At 40.2% G+C, this 22,661-nt stretch overlaps 1 protein-coding gene across 1 annotated transcript in view; it reads right to left on the minus strand.

Moving 5' to 3' along the window:
- Positions 1-3,144: 3,144 nt before the first annotated feature.
- The window catches only part of LOC149444889 (tyrosine-protein kinase Fer-like), a 148,340-nt gene continuing 128,823 nt past the window's right edge, over positions 3,145-22,661 (minus strand). Inside the window, exons 12-13 of the mRNA XM_089654426.1 lie at positions 21,330-21,422; positions 3,145-3,360 (exon numbers count right to left, since the gene is read on the minus strand). Of these exons, the coding sequence (XP_089510552.1) occupies positions 3,145-3,360; positions 21,330-21,422 (309 nt within the window). The remainder of the gene's footprint in view (positions 3,361-21,329; positions 21,423-22,661) is intronic.

Below are 22,661 nucleotides of genomic sequence, written 5' to 3' on the forward strand. Positions count from 1 at the left end.
TAGTAAGCAGCCTGCAGAAGCGCTAGCAGGGGACCCGAGAAGAGGAGGATCGGAGGTTTTAAAGAACGCCGACAATCACTTTTAGTTGTTTTCATGACATATTTACTATCAGCTTCAATCCTCTGGGCTCTCCTGCTTAACGTTGTCTGGAACAGTACAGTAGTAGCAGTTACATGAACTCCCCCCCCCCCCCCCCCTTCCTCCTCCTCAACCATTCATAAAACATCTTGCATTCTATTCACAGACTGTCAGTCACCAACTATCTGTTCTGCTTCTCCAGAACTCACTAAAGCACCAGGCTGCGGAGGGAGAAGGAGTAGCTGGCTCAGGCGCTTAGCAACACGCTGAGAAGCTGAGCCAGTTTCCTGTCCAGGCACCTGGATGGAACCAGACTTCAAAAGTCACATCTTTCCAGAGCCTGGACTGGCTGAGTGACGTCAGCCAACAGGCTTTAGTCTGCTGTTGGCTGAAAACGGCAACAGTAGTGCAGAACTGCACTCCTGTGATTCATAGGAGAATTAGGGCCAAAATAGCTATCGTTAGTGGTGCACCGAAATGAAAATTCTGGTACCGAAACCGATACCAAAAATTCAGAATGCATGGGGATGAAAACCGAACCAAAATGTGGGGGTGGAGAGGCAACATTTTTTTTAATACTTTCATGTATATTTTAATTTATTAATTTTTTTAACTAATGATTTTATTGCTATTTTATTGCATATGAGTGACAGGTCCTCTTTGTAGGGGGGGGGGGAGCTCCCTCATTGGCTGTCATCTTCATTGTCATTGCAGGCTTCTTTTTTTTTTTCTTCACTATGAATCACAGAATTAGCTGTCACTTTCCCTAGAGTTAAAGAAAATGGTTTCTTTTATCTCAGGAAGTAAACTAAAAGGAAACTTTGTTTCTTTCAGCTGGGGGAAAGTGACAGCTAATTATGTGAGCTAGAGTGAAGAAAAAAAAAAAAAGCCGGTAATTACATTTAAAAACCAGCACTGAAATATAGTGACAGCCAGTCACTGTATACACTGCTCCTCTCCAGAATGTCTCAGCTGTCCCCTCACATCTGCAGTACACAGTCTTCTCTATCGGCACCTGTATCGGCTAAATTTTTCCTATCGGCTATTTTTGGCAGGTATGTTTCGGTAGCCGAAATTTCGGTGCATCCCTAGCTTTCGCCTTACTTTTCCTTTAATGTTGCCAAGCTTGATACCTCATGCAATTTATATGCTCCCTCCCCCACCATCTCCACCCCCTTTTTGAAGCAAGCAGCCAACATGTTGTGTAGTGACTTTCTCTCAATCCATATCAGAGTGGTTTCTAATTATGCAATCAAGAAGTCAGCTCTGACATAGTAACCTCAAGCTGGAGGCTCAGCTGACAAAAATCAAAGTGCCTGAGAATGAATATAGCCCTTTTCATGCTACAGTGCTCATCAACAGTACTATCCATTTAAAAGGCTGTTAGAAATAATTTGACTATTTAAAATAATAGCACAATAATAAAAATGTCAAAAAAAAAAAAAAAGTCCGCCTAAATTTGGCCTGGGCATCTAGGCATCAATGGCCTTTGGTCACAAAAGGGTTCACTTAAATAGGATGATGATGATATAGGGTAATATACAGAAATATGATTATTTCAGATTTGTAAGGATATGGTAAAACAAAATAACCCATCAACCCTGACCATCCTGCTCCATCAAAAGAAATCTCAACACATGGGTTGCCATTGTGGGCCTATTCTACTGAAAATCATAGCTACCTGCTTAATGATCACACAGAAAAAGACCAAAAATAAAATATCCATATATAAATGTAAAAATAGAAGTCCAATTTTGATATTAGATTAAAAAAAATTATATATTTATAAATAAATCAATTTGTCCAATGTGCAATTGTGCAAAAATAGTGAATATAAGTTCAGCACAAAATAAATGTCAATATACTCTCCTTCCAGGCAGCCTATAGTTGTATAACTGGGATTCTGCAGCTTCTCTATGAGCCTGTGTGGGTGTAGGGATCTCCCTCCTTGAACCGCTCCTCACTTCACTTAAAAAAAAATATATATGTTTCCATTTCACAACATCCACAAATTTCACCAGCAGCATTACCATTCCCACCTTGCATACTGCAGCCCTGACTGGAGACAGATTGATTTATTTGATTTATATTTATTGATTTATTTATAAATATATATATTTTTTTATCTAATATCATAATTGGACTTCTATTTTTACATTTATATATGGATATTTTATTTTTGGTCCTTTTCTGTGTGATCATTATTTGACTTGTAATGGTGATGTAATTTACAGGTTAATTTATAAGTTGACACCAATATTTTTATTGAGTTGGTATACTTAATATGCACTTTATAGTATAAGTTACTATAATTGGATTATTAGTATTAGAGCGCGGCAACTATATCTTTTTCATTTTTTATCTTCCATTTAGCACACATTATATAAGGGTGAGCAAGGGAACCTGCGACCTAATACAATAATTGATTAAATTGTTGACTCCAGTGGCTCACATGTTAATTCATTTATTCATAGCTACCTGCTTGTCAGGCTGATTTTGAGATCCCAATTCTTTCTGCATTGTCAATCTGGCACAAGAATGCAGTAAAGGATATATGACATCACTATGGTTTGCTCATGATTCTGTTTATGATTCTGTTCAGGGTAACAAATTATTAAAGAATGCAGCTAAATTCTACACAAAAAGGTCATCAGCAGCATTCTAAAAAAATGTTCTTCATTTGAGAATTCTTTTAAAAAGTGCATACCTATTAAAAAGGAAGAGCTCAAATTTTCATCTTTTATGAAGAAATCAGTACTTCAGGTTTCCTCTGATAAAAGTATTATCACATTGTCCTGTGACCTCTACTAAATGTCCCAATGAGTTATTCAAGCACAGCTGGTCAATAAGCTCTTCCTAAATACCAATTCTTCCTTTTAGCAAGAGTCACAATACTCTGATATTTGTTAATATGACTTGCCTGAAATAGGGTTCAAATCACTTGATTTAAAAGAAATATATATATGTAAGCAAGATGGTCTTGATTGGTGGTAGTGGGGCGGTATTTCGCAAAAGGATGACTTTAAGAGACAGATTTTATTCAAAGACACAAATATAATAAAGTTTTCACAGACGTACATCAGCAAACTGAATGATAAAATGCCGCCTCTGTGAATCTGAAAACACAGAAAGGACATATTCACCAGGTTTCCCATGGCTCTCCCGCACCAAGAAGTCCCCTTGTTGCTTTAGCAGCTCTTGTGCTTCAACTCTAGGAATTGCACCATGATACCAATCCTGCTCAGACAAAGGCTTTTCACTCGTGGAGATTACATCAAATAACTAGAAAGAAAGAAAGACTTTGGTTACATTAAACTTGCTTTTAGATTACCAATTTAAGGTGTTCCATTACAAACTTTTCTCTGAAATGTACTGATTTTCTAGAATACTTAACTGCTTAAGGCTGCATTATAGCTTTTCGTGAATGCACACATAATCATGAGACTTTACAAACATTTACAAAAATGTGCAAAAGCACACCAGACTTGCGGTGTTATTATTTGTCACTATTACACCAAACATAGCAAACAGATGTGTTTTTGTAGGACAAAACAAACTAAGCTCAAAACTCAAAAAGGTGCATAAGCTAAATTTGATGCATTTGTCACACACAAGGCAGTGAAATAAATGAAACAATATTTCAATTCTGCAGCACTCAACTTTGTAAAACAAATACAATAACATTAGTGAATATCTATACATTGTTTAGCCAAACAACTGGGATTTAGGAGGAGCTAATTTGAAGTGCGATTATTTACACAAAAGAGTAATTACACAATACAAATCAGTGTCTCAAAATTGTTCCAAGATATTGATAAAGGTTTGTTTGTGCACATATAAGAAACCCCATGGTATGAAATGCTCTTCCTTCAAAACTTCTAGTGCCAAAACACAATCTTAACCCTTAAAGGCCAAGTTCTCCTTTTGAGAAATAATAAATGCACATATTTTTGCAGGAAAAAAAATGTGCACCCCTGAACCCCTAATGAACACCAGGAAACTGATTTTAACCGCCTCCCGCCCTCGGGGGCGATTGGCTGTGCTGTGTCCTCAGAATTACCCATCACTGTAAAGAGCTGATGACATCAGCTCTGTCATCCAATCACAGCTGATCACATATAACTAGGAAATGTCGGTTATCGGCAGTCCTCTCCTCCCACTGACAGCTCGTGAGGAGAGCACAGCCGGTAATGGACATTACTCAGAGCGAACATCTACAATGATCATCAGGGCATGGATGATCAGAGTCCTGATGACCAGTGTAGCCCATCAGTGTCACCTGTCATTGCCCATCAATGCCACAAATCAGTGCTCATCAGTGCACATCAATGCAACATATCAATGTCTACCAGTGCCCATCAGAGCTGCCTTCCAGTGCCACCTATACGTGCCATCTCACAGTTCCAAACAGTGCCACCTATTAATGCCGGTCAGTGCCACCTATCAGTGCCATATGACTGCTGACTTTCAGTGCTCATCAGTGATGTCTGTCAATGCCCACAAGTGATGCGATGCCTGTCCATGCCCATTAGTGCCCAACACTACAGAAGAAAAATTACTTCTTAACAAAATATTATAACAGAATTTAAGAAAAAAACTTTTTTTTTTTTTCAAAATTTTCAGTCTTTTTTAGTTTGTTAAGCAAAAAATAAAAACCCCAGTGGTGATTATATACCACCAAAAGAGAGCTCTATATGTCTCAAAAAAAATGATAAAAATTTTGTTTGGGTACAGTGTTACATGACCGCGCAAATGTCATTCAAAGTGCAACAGCGCTGAAAGCTGAAAATTGGCCTGGGCAGGAAAGGGTAAAAGTGCCCTGTAGGCAAGTGGTTAAATTTAGTACGAAAATCATGTTTTATTTTTAATTTTTTTTAATCATTACAAACACAGAATCAGAAGTTATTCTATGATTTGGATGTTCAAAAGCAGTGAAAGCAGTGAGGGGAGGAAAACAGGCCCGCATTACAAAAATAGAATAAAACAGCCTGCAACTCAAAAAACTACCTGAAGGACCCGATGTCCGGTACCTGACATCAGATGAGGCCCAAACATTAACCTGGTAAAACAGAAGACCAGGAGTCAAGCCTTGCAAATTTGGGAAACAAATGCCTTATGAATAAAAGCCCAAGAGGCACCCACAGACCTAATAGTGTGCCCTTGACAGGAAATGGTGGAACTTTGTCCTTAAAATGGTTGTAAAAGCTGAAGGTATTTTACTTTCATGCATTATATGCATGAATGGTAAAAAACCTTCTGTGTGCAGCAGTGCCCCCAGCCCCCTCAATACTTACCTGAGCCTCATCGTCATCCAGCGATGTGAATGACAATCTCCACTGTCCCGGGTCTCTGCATGCTCACTGGCTGAGTAAGCAAGCAGGAGCCATTGGTTCCCGCTACTGTCAATCACAGCCAGCCAGCCAATGAGGAGAGGGGGTGGGGCCAAGCAGCAGCTCCATGAGGGGGCAGCCAACAGATAGGAGGTGCCAGGAGAGCCTGCGGGGGATGCGAGAAGAGGAGGACAGACTGCTCTGTGCAAAACCTCTAAACACAGTAGTTAAGTATAGGCACGTTTGTCATTTTCAAAAAAAAAAAAATTAACCTTTAGAAATTGATTTAAAGACTGTGGCCATTAGTAAAAACAAAAAAAAAAAAATTATCAGTCTTTCTAAAAGAAGCAATGTATGATAGTTAAACCTGTACCGCACAAACTTTATTCTGGCAGTGAAGGGAACTTTTCTTCTGATGCACTGGAGTCAGGCACATAGATGGAAGAACATTGTCCTGGTTGAGATTGAAAGGATTAAATGGAATATAACTGAATCCATTTTGTATACACTAATACAAGATGCTAGTTTAACATACATATATGAGATATGTACACACTAACAAAAAACTGTCTATGCCAGCTTCATGAAGAAATGAGTGTTTTTGCAAACTTTACAAAAAAGCAGATAAGGTTTACTCTCATTTCTGAAAAGTTTTAACCACAACTTGGGTGTTGGGTCAGATTAAAGCCATGGTCTGGGCGTTAGACCAGATATGGCATGATAGATAAAGCAGAAGAGTGAAAATGCAAGCCTCATACAAATAATTGTTGAGTTAAGGTAAAAAAATGTACATGTATTTGATTGGATGGTCTGAGGGTGTGTTTGCCCAAAGACTACAGTATAAAAACTCTGATGTTATGCCAATAAAGCTGAAGTGTTTGCAATCTCAACTGAGGTGACTTGAGTGCATTCACTTTCTGAGATCTCGTAGCTGTGTCCAGGTGTGACCGTTGGTATCTTGAGGGGGCCCCCAAGGAACAGGAAAAAGACCACCTAACTACTTTCAGAGATGAATTGTCAAATTAGAATGAAAGAAGGTTCTAGGTTTCAATATTACCCCATCCTTGTGAACTCCAAAAAGGGATCTTAATAGAATGTGGCTACCAGCTCAGACGTGTCTTGCAGAAGTGATGGCAACAAGGGACAACCTTGTGAGTGAACTGAGAGGACTATCTCCAATAGGTTCAAAAGGCATTCTTTGAAGAGAGAACAAAACCAAACATATCCTTGGAGTCACAGAAGGTTGTACAAGAAGAGCCACATATGAGACCCTGCATCATATTCTTTACCAAAAAAAAAAAAGAGAAAAAAAATTGGAGGCCATAGATCTTGTGAATAAGATCACAATGCCCAATATTTGTACCTTGATGGTACTAGAGGTAAAATGCTGATCCAATCCTGACTGAAAATGTCAGGATTTTTCTTTTAAATTTTTGAGTATGAAAAGATATTCAGAGTGCATGCCCCTCTTCTGGCTTTGGTACAGTGAAAACGTTGGCATAAAAACTCTGTCAAAAGAACAAAGGCAATGGATCCTTTGTTTAACCACTTGCCTACCGGGCACTTATACCCCCTTCTTTACCAGGCCAAGCGCTGTCGCACTTTGACAATTGCGCAGTCATGCAACATTGTACCCATATGAACTTTTGATCGTTTTTTTCTCACAAATAGAGCTTTCTTTTGGTGGTATTTAATCGCCGCTGGGCACTCTACGTTTTGCGCTATAAACAAAAAAAGTGCAAAAATTTGAAAAAAATAAAAAAGTTTCTGTTTCTATTATAAAATTTTTAAAACAGGTAATTTTTCTCCTTTATTGATGTGCGTTGATGAGACAGCACTGATGGGCACTAATAGGCGGCACTGATAGGCAGCATTGATGGAAACTGATAGGCAGCACTGATAAGCAGCACTAATGAGGTGGCACGGATAGGCGGCACTGATAGGCAGCACTAATGAGTTGTCACGGATAGGCGGCACTGCTGGGCACTGACTGGCACAACCACTGGGCACTGACTGGTGGCACTGACTGGCTGCACTGCTGGGCTGCAGTGATGGGCACTGGTGGGTGGCACTGGTAGGCACATGTGGGTGAGCACAGGTGGGTGGCACTGCTGGGCACAGGTAGGTGGTACTTCTGAGCACAGGTGTGTGGCAATGATGGGTGGCACAGCTGGGCACCCATCATCAGGGCACTGATCATCAGTGCCCTGATGATCGGTGCAAATCCCTGCTCTGACAACTGCTGGTTCTCAGCAGTACTTTCCTCACACTCTGACAGCGTGAGGAAATTGCAGCCGAGAACCGCCAATTGCATTTCCCGGTGATCAGCGTGTCATTGGACATGGCTGATCACGTGGTAAAAGGCCGCTGTGATTAGCCTTTTACCACATCACGTGATCAGCTGTGTCCGTAGGACACAGCGATCACGGAGATCGCCGGGGGCGCACAGGAGAGCGCATTCTGGGAGGACATCATATGACACCCTCCCAGAACTGGCTGGCCGCAGTGTAGCCGTCATTCGGCTATCTGCGGTCGGCAGGTCGTTAAACATTTACCTACTGGCCACTTCTACCCCCTTCCTGCCCAGGCCAATTTTCAGCGCTGATGCACTTTGAATGACAAATGCGTTGTCATGCAACATAGTACCCATAAGAAATTGTTATTTTTTTCACACAAATAGAGCTTTCTTTTGGTGGTATTTAATCGTCACTGGGTGTTTTATTTTTTTCACTATACAGCAAAAAAATTAAAAAAAAAAAAAGTTTTTCTTTGATTCTATTATAAAATTTTGCAAACAGGTCATTCTTCTCCATCACTGATGTGCATTGATGAGGCTGCACTGATAGGCAGCACTGATGGGTACTGATGAGCTGGCAATGATGATGCTGCACTGAAGGGCACAGGTGGGTGGCACTGCTGGGCACTGATCATCAGTGCCCTAATGGCCAGTGCTGATCCCTTTGCTTACAATTGCCAGTTCTCAGCAGCACTTTTCTCACACTGTGACAGCGTAAGGAAAGTGCAGCCGATAACTGGCAACTGTATTTAGCTGGTGATCTGCTGTGTCATTGGACACAGTTGATCACGTGGTAAAAGGCCGCTGTGATTGGCTGTTTACCGTATCACATGATCAGCTGTGTCTGTAGGACACAGCTATCACCGGCAGCGCTGGGGGCGTGCAAAGGATCGTGTTCTGGAATGACGTCCATTGACGTCGTCCCAGAACTAGACAACCGCACTGTAGCTGTCCTTCAGGTATAGCATTGTTGGGAACTGGTTAAAGATGAGCAGCATGGAGATGCAGGCAGGCTGGACAACATGAAATCAGTGAAGAGGCGAAAAGCTGGACTCTGGCCTGCACACCACAATCCTTACCCAGGCATCCAAGATGCTTTCTGATCAGGTGCCTGAAAGAGCCAACAGACATCTACCCACTATGATTAATAGGTGTGCCGATTCATGCTTGAGAACTTTCTTGCAGGCTTGTAGGATTTAGAGGCCCAAGGGTTCAACAGGTACATGGCAACAGAGGCAGGCGAACTACTAAGGTGAAGTGTAGGCTTTATTCTACTGTGGTAAATGGGTGCTTTTACCACCTGTAATGTTCATAATGAAATTATCCAGCGAGCTCCAAAAGATATTCACCATGAAAAAGGCATATTCATGCAGTCTTTTGTATTGCTACATTGTAGACCAACACTTCAGCCATCAATATGTTACCTGACAGGAGACTCATTTTAGGGATGAGACAGATATCAGAGACACACTTTAATATAAGCTGAACCTATTCCGCTAAGCTCTAATGGACCGGTATAACAGTCACTGCAGGACCTGCAAGCAAAATAAAGGATTTGGTCAATGGTTTGCAAATGTTTGTCGGTGGTATCCTTAACTTCTTGCCGACCAGCCACTGTAGAAATACGGTGGCAAGTCGGCACGGCTGGGCAAAACCACGTTTTAACCCTTTCAGTAAATAAAGTTAACCCCTTCCTCCCCAGTGCCATTAGTACAGTGTCAGTGTTTTTTTTTTTTTTTTTGCACTGATCACTGTATTGGTGTCACTGGGGATGTCAGTGACCCCTAGTCAGTCCCCCCCTAGTGTCAGAATGTGCGCCACAGTCCCACCATAAGTCGCTGATCGCCGCCATAAGTCACTGATCGATGCCATTATTAGTATAAAAAAATTTAAAAATCCGAGTATCTTTCCCACCATTTGTAAACGCTATAACTTTCACGTAAACCAATTAATTTACACGTATTGGGTTTTTTTTTTAGCAAAGACATGTCGCAGAATACATTTTGGCAGAAATTTATGACTAAATTTGATTTTTAACTTTTTTTTTTTACTGGACATGTTTTATAGAAAAAAGTCCAAAATATTGTTTTTTTTCCTCAAAATGGTCAGCTTTTTTTTTATAGCGCAAAAAATAAAAAACGCACAGGCGATCAAATACCACCGAAAGAAAGCTCAATTTGTGGGAAAAAAGGGATATAAATTTAATTTATGTACTGTACTGCATGACCGCGCAATTGTCCGTTAAACTAGCGCAGCGCTGTATAGCAAAAAAATGGCATAAATTGCAGTATCTATACCATAGTTTGTAGACCCTATAACTTTCACACAAAGCAATCAATATACACTTATTGGGATTTTTTTTTACCAAAAACATGTAGCAGAATACATTTTGGCCTAAATTTATAACCAACTTTAAGTTTACTATATATTTTTTATAGCTGAAAGTAAAAAGTATCGTTTTTCTTCAAAATTTTTGGTCTTTGTTTATAGCGTGAAAAATAAAAAGCGCACAGGTGATCAAATACCACCGAAAGAAAGCTCTATTTGTGTGAAAAAAAAGACGCAAATTTCATTTGGGTGCAGCATTGCATGACCGCGCAATTATCAGTTGAATTAGTGCAGCGTCAAGTAGCAAAAAAGAGGCCTGGTCATTAAGGGGGGTAAATCCTCAGGAGGGTAAGTGGTTAAAAAGCTTAAAAGCTCTATGATTGGAGAAGGCAGGCCTTTCATTCATCTGTCCATCCACCATTCATAGAGCGTTTTCACTGAAAGAAGTGACGTAGTACAGCTTTTATGAATGGTGCAGGGGGCAGGAAGTGTGAGCATATTCAGCCCTTTAACAAGTGTCTGTAATAAATCCACTTAATCGTATTAACCCATGAAGCACAGCTGCAGAGGTATCCAGGGAAAGAGGGCAGAAGAATGAAGACTTCAACAGAAAATACCAGCACAAGGGACACTTCCCATCTATTGTAAGCACTATCCCAGGTGTTTATTTAAACTTTCTATATATACATATACACACACACACACACACACACACTTGTGTTCAAAATAATAGCAGTGTGTCGAAAAAAGTGAATAAAGCTCAAAATCCTTCTAATAGCTTTTATTTCCATATACACAAATGCATTGGGAACACTACACATTCTATTCCAAATCAAAACATGAAGAAACATACATCAAATTTGTGTTGTTCCTCTAAAAAAATTGATGAAAAGTGAATATTAGACTGTTCAAAAAATAGCAGTGTTTGTATTCTTCTTCACAAACTCAAACATTCACTATATAAACTGAAAAATGTTTGAAGATTTTGCTTTCCTTTGAATCACTTAATATTTAGTTGTATAAGCACTGTTTCTGAGAACTGCTGTACATTTGTGTTGCATGGAGTCACCCAACTTCTGGCACCTGTGAACAGGTATTCCGGCCCAGGATGATTGGACTACATTCCACAGTTCTAATCTATTTCTTGGTTTTGCCTCAGAAACTGCATTTTTGATGTCACCCCACAAGTTTTCTATTGGATTAAGATCCGGGGATTGGGCTGGCCACTCCATAAAGTCAATCTTGTTGGTCTGGAACCAAGATGTTGCACGTTTACTGGTGTGTTTGGGGTCGTTGTCTTGTTGGAACACCCATTTCAAGGGCATTTCTTCTTCAGCATAAGGCAGCATGACCTCCTCAAGTATTCTGATGTATTCAAACTGATCCATGATACCTGGTATGCGATAAATGGGCCCAACACCGTAGTATGAGAAACATCCCCATATCATCATGCTTCTGCAACCATGCTTCACTGTCCTCACAGTGTACTGTGGCTTGAATTCAGTGTTTGGGGGTCGTCTGACAAACTGTCTCCGGCCACTAGACCCAAAAAGATCAATCTTACTTTCATCAGTCCACAAAATGTTGTGCCATTTCTCTTTAGGCCAGTCAATGTGCTCTTTGGCAAATTGTAACCTCTTCAGCACATGTCTTTATTTCAACAGTGGGACTTTGCGGGGGCTTCTTGCAGATAGCTTGGCTTTACATAGGCGTCTTCTAATTGTAACAGTACTCACTTTAGACCTTCTTTGATCTTCCTGGAGCTGATTGTTGGCCGAGTCCTTGCCATTTTGGCTATTCTTCTATCCATTCGAATGGTAGTTTTTCGCTTTCTTCCACGTCTTTCAGGTTTTGGTTGCCATTTTACAGCATTTGCGATCATTTTAGCTGAGCAGCCTATCATTTTCTGCACTTCTTTATATGTTTTCCCCTCTCCAATCAACTTTTTAATCAAGGTACGCTGTTCTTCTGAACATTGGAACGACCCATTTTCCTCAGAATTTCAGAGAGAAATGCACTGTAACCAGCATGTACAACATTTGCTGCCTTCCTTCCTTAAATAAGGGCAATAATTGCCACCTGTTTTTCAAAGAATGAATGACCTCACTAATAGAACTCTTCACTGCTATTATTTTAAACATGCCCCTTTCAATTAGTGATTCAATTACACAGAATCAGCAGCATGCATGTCATGACTGTTGGGTCTGTGGGATTTCTAATACTCTACTACACCTGCTAGTAAATTATTTGCCATGTAGAAATATCATTTCTACCAAAAACAGTGATTGATCAGGTTAGTGATGTCGGACTGCTATTATTTTGAACACAAATATATATATATATATATATATATATATAAATATAAACTAAACTTCAGCTTCACGTTGCAACACAAGTGCAGCTCTTCTCCCGAGCAAAAACTTTTGTAACCTATTCTATTACAGTAAAATGAGCTACTTGCCTTAATCTCATAGATGAACCAAGGAAAACCTATATTTCCAACTCAAGGCTGTGTACATGAGGGTTTATTTGAATTAATCATCCTCCTTCCCAAAAGCCTGTAGCTATTGCCAGTTCTTTATTACTCCTAAAGACACTAACAGCTTATATCATGGCCATAACTTTTCTTATCACTTTTTGTCTCGCTATTTTACTTTTAATTGCCAACTTCACACTGTGCACCTCTCATTCACTGTTGCTGGAAAACAGCCAAAGGTTTCTATTTTAACTACAAAAAGAGATGCTTTGCTTTTTGAACATTAAAAAACACCATGTAGAGGGGATGGGAAAGTAAATAAACAGAATAGAAACATATAAGCCTTCCTCTGAGCAATTTCTACTTCATTCAGTTTTTATTTTTTATTTGCATAATGCATGGTCAGCTGCATACTGATAAGTGGAGAATGCATGAAATAACTGCCAGAGGAAATCTTAAATACAGTATTTAGCCCACGTACACTATAGCAAGCACGGGCTGTACATTACATCTAATACAATGCACTTTGAAATCAAATTCTGAAAATTATACATTAAAATTTTGCTGACCTAAGTAAAAATCCAAAAACAAAACCAATTCCTTTCTACCTCAATGAGTCATCTTTTAATGGAAATATCACACATCCATTTGTGAAGCTAAAGCTGGCTATACACTAATAGATTTTTGAACAAATGTTCTTACGAATATTAATACAAACATTCGGACGAAAATTATTTTCACAGTCAATGACTTGACAAATATCGTTTGCAAAGTACAACCCCAATGTAAAAAAAGTTGTGTAAAATCTAATAGAACGCAATGATTTGCAATTCTCATAAACCCAATATTTTATTCACAAAAGAAAACAGAAAGAATGTTTAAACTGGAACATTATTCTGAAATGGTTAAAAAAATTTTAGACGCAGCCTTTCATAACTGGTGAACCTCTGCCCATCTTACTTCTGAGACTCTCTCAAATGCCCTTTTTATACCAAGTTATGTTACTGGCCTGTTGCCAATTAACCTAATGTGTTGAAAATATTCTTACAGCTCTTGTTAGTACCACTTTGCCAGCTTTTTTGTTTTCTCGTCCTAAAAGTTTTCAGACATGTTGCTATCATATTAAAAATCACCTTATTTGTTTCTCAAAATTTAACATTTACTCAGTTTAAACATTTGATATGTTTTATACTTTCTACTGTGAACAAAATATGGGTTTATGAGATTGCAAATAATTGCATTGTTTTTATGTAGATTTTAGTCCCATTTTGACTCCCAACTTTTTTTGTGTCATTGAGAGTTGTACTTAAAAATTTTGTTTGCTTTTAACATTCAATTTGGGAAAGAATGTATTTTCCCCAATAAAAGCCACATAAACTGTAAATATGCAACTTAAAGGTTACGTTCACCTTTAAGGAAAACATTTCTGGTGAAAAAATAATGTGCGTTTATTGCTTTTTTGCAACAGCAGCCGGCGAAGTACTGCACAGGCGTTCAGAGATTTCTTGAGACCAGAAGACCGAAAAAGCCCCCGGATGTCTCCTGTTCTAATGAGTGGGGGCTGTCATGGAAATTTTGTATTACAGGTTGAACTTTAAATGTGTCATATATTAGTGTTATTCATATGTCTCTCGTGTGGCTTAATTAACGCTCTGAAGGCTGCAATTAGGCCATGCGCATTTACAATGTATATATTACAGTACTCAGCTCGGTAATGGATGAGATGGCAGATCTGCGCTTATAGACTGGCGTGTATGCCACCACGGCATTCGATGCGAATGCCGTCGGCGGTAGGCCGCGGGCCTGTATTCACATATCAGCAGCATAGTACCACATGGACTTCGTATGGCCAGGCGCCGGGCAGTGCCAACTTCGCGTGTAGGCTCATGTATATCTTACAAGCCACTACCGACCTGAACTGTATCTGGATGGATGTGTTTTAATAAAGATCGTATCGGGCCCATTCAGATACAGACTGACACTGTTTAATCTAGGGAATGCTTGTACAGAGAGTGAACATACTACTAGGAGCTGATAGCATGTAAAGGATGGGAAGCTTGCTCTCCACAGAGAGCTTATGGGGGAGGGGAGGACTGGTTTAACTGGTTTTCAGTATAGATAAGAGGAAACACTACACTCCAAGCAGGATGGACATTCTCGTGTATGGACACCCCCTATACATTGTTCTGTGGGAGGGGATTGACCTGACCCCCCCCCGTGTGGGGGGGCGTGTGTGTGCTTTTAATAAAACAAGAGTCTGGGGTTAGAGCCAGAGTAAATTCAACCTCCAACCTGAGAGTGTCATCTGATTATTCCTGGGTCACGGGAGCTCCATTTTCCCCACATCTCAAAAGAGCTAAACCAGTTGGAGGAGCAGGAATTGTGGAGTTTAGCCGCAGTTGCTGTAAGTGGAGGGCGGAATACGGCTGCAGGGAAATTCGCACAGCTTTATGGGGGATTGCTGCGCAACCAACTGCGGGTACTCACGGTAAGGAAAAATTCATTAAAAGCAAAATTTCCAAGACAGGGCATCACATCATTGAGAAGGAAAAAGATCCAGACTTGGCTGACTTGAAGATCCATGACACTTTAAGAAATGTGTTCCAGACAGAGTTTTTAACCAGAAGTCTCAGAGGACAAAAAAAAAAAAAAAACTTCTCCTAGTCTCAGAACTAGAAATCCTTTGTTTTCTGGAGGACAATACTTTAACCCACCACGGTCTCCCTGATGTACTATCCAAGGAGGGACAAAACAGGCACTCTCTCTCAAAGGGTTGCCATTCAAGGCATTACTTATATGGAACCAGCATTTCAGCCAAACGATACTCCATATATGGAAAGAGAAGAGGCTCATCCTGGAAATCTGTCAAAATGGTTACAAAAGTAAAAAAAACTCCAGGTAGTGGCAAACAGAGGGACCCATTATGATAGAGCTAGGGTTTCAGGCCACGTGTTTCGTCTAAACAGCAATGATCTGGCAAACAGCCATGGAGGCAACTGCAAATTACATGACAGGACCTGTCAAAAAAAATATGCCCTTAAAGTGGGCCCCTAACCTTCTGTCCACTGGGTTCATGAACCCAGGACTATCTTCCACAAGGATTGTTCATGTCTTGTTTTGACAAGAAATGTTTGCATACATCACAGGAACCATCCACTTCTGCAGGAAAACCCCTCAATAGGATTTCACTTAGCATTTTGGGGGAGCAAAGAGCTTTACATACACTATGTTGCCAAAAGTATTGGGACGCCTGCCTTTCCACACACATGAACTGTAATGGCATCCCAGTCTTAGTCCATATATTCAAATGGGTGGGTTCAATATTGAGTTGGCCCACCCATGGCAGATAGAACAGCTTCAATTCTAAGAAGGCTGTCCACAAGGTTTAGGAGTGTGTGTATGGGAATGTTTGACCATTCTTCCGGAAGGGCATTCGTCAGGTCAGGCAATGATGTTGGACGAGAAGGCCTGGCTCGGAGTCGTTGCTCTAATTCATCCCAAAGGTGTTCTATCCGGTTGAGGTCATGACTCTGTTCAGGTCAGTAAAGTTCTTCCACCCCAAACTCACTCATCCATGTCTGTATGGACCTCTCTTTTTTGCGGTGATGCGCAGCCATATTGGAACAGGAAGGGGCCATCCTTAAACTGTTCACACAAAGTTGAGAGCATGATATTGTCCAAAATGTGTTGGTATGCTGATGCCTTAGGAGTTCCCTTCACTGGAACTAAGAGGCCAAGCCAAATCCCTGAAAAACAACCCCACACCATAACCTCCCCTCCACCAAACTTTACACTTGGCATAATGCAGTCAGGCAAGTACTGTTCTCCTGGCAACCGCCAAACACAGACACATCCATCGGATTGGCAGACAGAAAAGCATGATTCATTATTCCAGAGAACACGTCTCCACTGCTCTAGAGTCCAACGGCGGCGTGCGTTACACCACTACATCTAACGCTTTGCATTGCACATGGTGAAGTAGGACTTGGACGCAGCTGCTCAGCCATAGAAACCCATTCCACGAAGCTCTCTATGCACTGCTGCTTTGCTAATCTGAAGGCCACATGAAGATTGGAGGTCTTTAGCCATTGATTCTGCAAAGAATTGATGATTTCACTGTGCGCTTCAGCATGCACTGACCCTGCTCTGTCATTTTACGTGGCCTATCACCTCATGGTTGCCGTTGTTCCCAGTTGCTTCCATTTTGTTATAATAGCACTAACAATTGACCGTGCAATATTTAGCTGAGAAGCAACACCACACATGAATGGCCTTTACAGTTGGCATGACATCACTAATGGTAGCACTCACCTTTTCGTCTCCAGACAAGGTTCTCCCAAACAATCGGAAAGGGAATTCATCAGAGAACATGACTTTACCCAGTCCTCAGCAGTCCAATACCTGTACCTTTCGCAGAATATCAGTCTGTCCCTGATGTTTTTCCTAGAGAGAAGTGGCTTCTTTGCTTCCCTTCTTGACACCAGGCCATCCTCCAAAAGTCTTCGCCAGATGCATTCACACCTGCCTGCTGCCATTCCTGAGCAAGCTCTGCACTGATGGTGCCCCGATCCAGCAGATGAATCAACTTTAGGAGATGGTCCTGGCGGTTGCTGGACTTTCTTGGGCGCCCTGAAGCCTTCTTCACAACAAAATATAAAAATAACATGCAGCACTAAGGTGAAATAATATACCTGAATACATAGGAATGCAACATAAAAAGTATATATGATCATATAAGTGAGAGTAGTTCATTAATTCAATGCTTCATAGGTGAATTGGTGATAAAAGGGTGACAAGTCTGTGTCTGATGAAAAGATGATAATCGTGACACTGGTGGTAAATGTGAGAATGAGTTGCACTAACCAGATAGCGCTATATTACGCGCATGTGAATAATGAAATCATCTGGATATGGACATCTGGACCCGGGTGTTCTGACGAGCAGCGACAAAAATCACAGCATGTCAGCCAGGCATCTGAATGACCGAATTCTGATCGAAGACCACCAGAGGGAGCCAGCAACCAGGATGTCCTCAAACCTTCTTTAGCCAGGTATCCAAAAGAGTGTAGTATGCTCAAAAAGGACCACCAGAGGAAGACTGCGTTTTGAAATGCATCTGACGATTCCCTTAGAGAGGACAGGCTCAAAAGGAAAAGAGGACAGGCACAAAAGGAGTATCTTAGTGCAACACTGTTTTATTAGGTGTAAAATAATGACAAGAAAATAACTCACATTAAAAGAGCAAGTAGCTTGATGGCCAAAAATTGAATAGAAGTCCACGTGGTAGAAAGGTCACTGAGGGTAGCTCTCTGACATGTTTCGTGCTAAAGCACGTTTTCAAAGAAAGCTGACCCCCTCAGTGACTGCTAATATATACCAGGATGACACCTGCACATCAATTAGCGGTAATTACCGCTTCGGCCGTTCGCGCATGCGCAGTTCTCGCTCGCGGCGGCCATTTTGTTGAAGACCTATGTTTACCATAGCCTTGTATTGCAGACATGGTAGATCACCAAAAGGAGTGTAGAGGTGATCACTCTACTTCCTCCTTTGTTGATCACTGCAGTCTCAGTGTTTAGCTTGTTACCAAACAGTGGAATGTATTAGATGGAGGTAAAAAGAAGTTATTGAGCCATCATTGTATTAATATATCGATGGATTTATATTGATATTGAAGACCCTCTTACGGGAAATCAGCTGTGGATAGAAATCAAATAAAGTTGCTCGACCACACCTGTGGTACTACAGGTGCCAGCGGATCTTAAAGTGGTATGTGCAAGCCCTAATATATAATGAGCATTAAATAACTTCAAATATATAAAAGTATATAAAACAAAGGGGGTAAACAACCCAAACGATAAGATATTATGTAACATATAAAAACTGCAAATATAAATAACGAAAATAAAAATTCATAAAAGTACGCATAAAAATAAACAGGAATAAAACCATAAAATTGTACATATATGAACATCTGTAAACATCAATCTTATTTACGGAATATTTGATTCACAATGGATAGGGAGATCTGTTCGTCAGTTATAGACCAGTTAGTCCCTATCTGTTACCTAGTGGAATAAATAAGGCAAAACAACACACGGCAACAAAGAGGACCTGTCATAAATGAAATGGTAACTGTACACATATAGCTTAGTTCTTATGAAGTGATTACCCTTCCAGTATCCTTTTTCAGAGTTTAAAATGTAATGTAATATAAACAATAAAAATATTAATAAAATTAATTAGTATGCTGGGCAGTATATTTTACATTGGAGCCTTTCCATAAAGCAATATATTCAATAATTATGGATCGTGTAATTCTGAAACATATACACATAAAACAGTGTATGTGTCAGTACATGCCACATCGGTGCATTAACCTTCCACGATAATTAATGGCTGTAAACTATGTGGTGTATGGGACATTTCTCATTAGCTTGTTTCAATAAAACAATTAATGTCCCATTCATTGTTAAGTCCAGATGGTGCTGAAGTGTGTAATATGTATATCCACTTTGTTTCCAATCTCGATACAGCTCTACGTTTAAAAACCCCTCTCGAATGGTTATTAACAATATCTATCCCGATGAACTTGAGACTGTGAGGATTTTTATTGTGGGCCACATGAAAGTGCATTGAGACAGAATGATCTCTGTATCGTTTTTTAATGTTGGTTAAATGTTCTCTGAGCCTCTCTCTTAAGCGTCTCCTAGTTCTGCCTATATACTGCTTCCCGCAGCTACATTCAAGTAGATACACTACGTGGGTGCTGTAACAGGTTATTACCGTTTGTATATCATATGATTTACCAGTGACATTAGATCAAAACTTTTGATCGACTTTTTATGGGTGCCATTGTCAACACAAAGCATACAGCGGTTAAACACGGATAAATACCTTTATGATTAAAATTAAAGGAGAGCTGTCTCGGTGGGTTGACAATGTTTGGTGCTAAAATGTTTCTCATTGGGAGGGCTTTTCTGAATGTGAATTCCGTGTGGTTTGGAACCCACAGCTAATTTCCCGTAAGAGGGTCTTCAATATCAATATAAATCCATCGATATATTAATAAAATGATGGCTCAATAACTTCTTTTTACCTCCATCTAATACATTCCACTGTTTGGTAACAAGCTAAACACTGAGACTGCAGTGCTAAACAAAGGAGGAAGTAGAGTGATCACCTCTACACTCCTTTTGGTGATCTACCATGTCTGCAATACAAGGCTATGGTAAACATAGGTCTTCAACAAAATGGCCGCCGCGAGCGAGAACTGCGCATGCGCGAACGGCCGAAGCGGTAATTACCGCTAATTGATGTGCAGGTGTCATCCTGGTATATATTAGCAGTCACTGAGGGGGTCAGCTTTCTTTGAAAACGTGCTTTAGCACGAAACATGTCAGAGAGCTACCCTCAGTGACCTTTCTACCACGTGGACTTCTATTCAATTTTTGGCCATCAAGCTACTTGCTCTTTTAATGTGAGTTATTTTCTTGTCATTATTTTACACCTAATAAAACAGTGTTGCACTAAGATACTCCTTTTGAGCCTGTCCTCTTTTCCTTTTGAGCCTGTCCTCTCTAAGGGAATCGTCAGATGCATTTCAAAACGTAGTCTTCCTCTGGTGGTCCTTTTTGAGCATACTACACTCTTTTGGATACCTGGCTAAAGAAGGTTTGAGGACATCCTGGTTGCTGGCTCCCTCTGGTGGTCTTCGATCAGAATTCGGTCATTCAGAAGCCTGGCTGACATGCTGTGAATCCTGTCGCTGCTCGTCAGAACACCCGGGTCCAGATGTCCATATCCAGATGATTTCATTATTCACATGCGCATAATATAGCGCTATCTGGTTAGTGCAACTCATTCTCACATTTACCACCAGTGTCACGATTATCATTTTTTCATCAGACACAGACTTGTCACCCTTTTATCACCAATTCACCTATGAAGCATTGAATTAATGAACTACTCATATGATCATATATACTTTTTATGTTGCATTCCTATGTATTGAGGTATATTATTTCACCTTAGCGCTGCATGTTATTTTTATATTTTGTTACATAGAAGGTTTTGGAGGCATTACCTTTGCATGCTAGCTGCTCTTTTACTATAGATCTAGCACTCGTTTTCCAAACTATACTTCTTCACAACAAATGAGCTTCTCTCCTTGAAGTTCTTGATGATCCGATAATTGGTTGAGTTGGGTGCAATCTTAGTAACAGCAATATCCTTACCTGTGAAACAGTTTATGTGCAAAGCAATGATGACTGCACATGTTTCCTTGCAGGTAAATTATTATTTGTGTCATTCTCAAAACGTTTGGCCAGGGTTGTACATAAGTTGCACCTGTATCTCTACAGCTATCTTTCCCCTACATCCATTTAAAGTGAAGAATTTACAAAGGATTTCTCAGCTCTAAAATGCAGGGGGAAGGGAGATGAATTTACATCAGTGAGGATAGTTGACTAGAGGGAAGGGACACACCCCCTCACACAGCACACAGGAACAGAGCTGAGGCTGTCAATCACAGACTGTGTCCTCCCTGTAACCATTTTTCTTCTGGTGACAAGAAAACTTGTCAGAAATGACTCATGCAAATAGCAGTGGAACGAGGAAGCAGACAGAAGCAATACCTAGTACTCTGGATTGAGATAAGTACATATTATAGAGGGATATGCTATTTTCATATTTCAGGTCTGAAGTTCACAACCTCTTTTAATTTAAAAATTATTATTAAAGTGGAATAACAAAATAACTTTGCATGTACTTCTCACTAAAATGTTCCTTTAAGACAAAAAGAGAAATCATGATAACTCACAGATGAAGATCCCAGCATGGACTTTGGTGATCGTATAATCCCTGCTATTGAATGACGTAATGTATCAAACTTGGATACCCTTTCTTTTTTGTCCTGAAAGTGAATTAAAAACAAATTACAACAAAATTTAGTGCTGGCAATACAAAAATATATAAATATGTTACTAAGAATCACTGTTTCAGCTGATATGTTTCAGTATATATGTGAGTGCAGTGTACCTTATGAAAACAAATAGGATAGAATAAAATACAGTAGATGTATTAAGAGAGATTATAGTAATGAGCAAATATACTTCCAGGGGGCTGTGAAGTAAATGTATATCCAACCAATTTCATAAAGCAACCTCATGCCTTCTAGTAGCTGATGTCAGAGAAACAAAGATTAAGAAAATGAAGAGGATCAATCTAAACCAGTGGTGGACAAGTAGATGTATCCGTTAGAAAACTGTTAAGAAACTGCAGACATACAGTATCTCACAGAAGTGAGCACACCCCTCACATTTTTGTAAATATTTTATGATATCTTTTCATGTGACAACACTGAAGAAATGACAATTTGCTACAATGTAATGTAATGAGTGTACAGCTTATATAACAGTGAAAGTTTGCTGTCCCCTCAAAATAACTCAACACACAGCCATTAATGTCTAAACCGCTGGCAACAAAAGTACACCCCTAAGTGAACATGTCCAAATTGGGCCCATTTAGTCATTTTCCCTCCCCGATGTCATGTGACTCGTGAGTGTTACAAGGTCTCAGGTGTGAAAGGGGAGCAGGTGTGTTAAATTTGGTGCGATCGCTCTCACTCTCTCATACTGGTCACTGGAAATTCAACATGGCACCTCATGGCAAAGAACTCTCTGAGGATCTGAAAAAAAGAATTGTTGCTCTACATAAAGATGGTCTAGGCTATAAGAAGATTGCAAAGACCTTGAAACTGAGCTGCAGCACGGTTGCCAAGACCATAGAACGGTTTAACAGGACAGGTTCCACTCAGGACAGGCCTCGCCATGGTTGACCAAAGAAGCTGAGTGCACGTGCTCAGCATCATATCCAGAGGTTGTCTTTGGGAAATAGATGTATGAGTACTGCCAGTATTGCTGCAGAGGTTGAAGGGGTGGGGGGGTGAGCATGTCGGTGTTCAGACCATACGCCGCACACTGCATCAAACTGGTCTGCATGGCTGTCGTCCCAGAAGGAAGCCTCTTCTAAAGATGATGCACAAGAAAGCCGACAAACAGTTTGCTGAAGATAAGCAGACTAAGGACATGGATTACTGAAATCATGTCCTGTGGTCTGATGAGACCAAGATAAACTTATTTGGTTCAGATGG

Source organism: Staurois parvus, unplaced genomic scaffold (genome assembly GCF_062004578.1).
Source record: "Staurois parvus isolate SC_StPar_1 unplaced genomic scaffold, SC_StPar_1.0 ptg000768l, whole genome shotgun sequence".
NCBI classification, from domain to species: Eukaryota; Metazoa; Chordata; class Amphibia; order Anura; family Ranidae; genus Staurois; species Staurois parvus.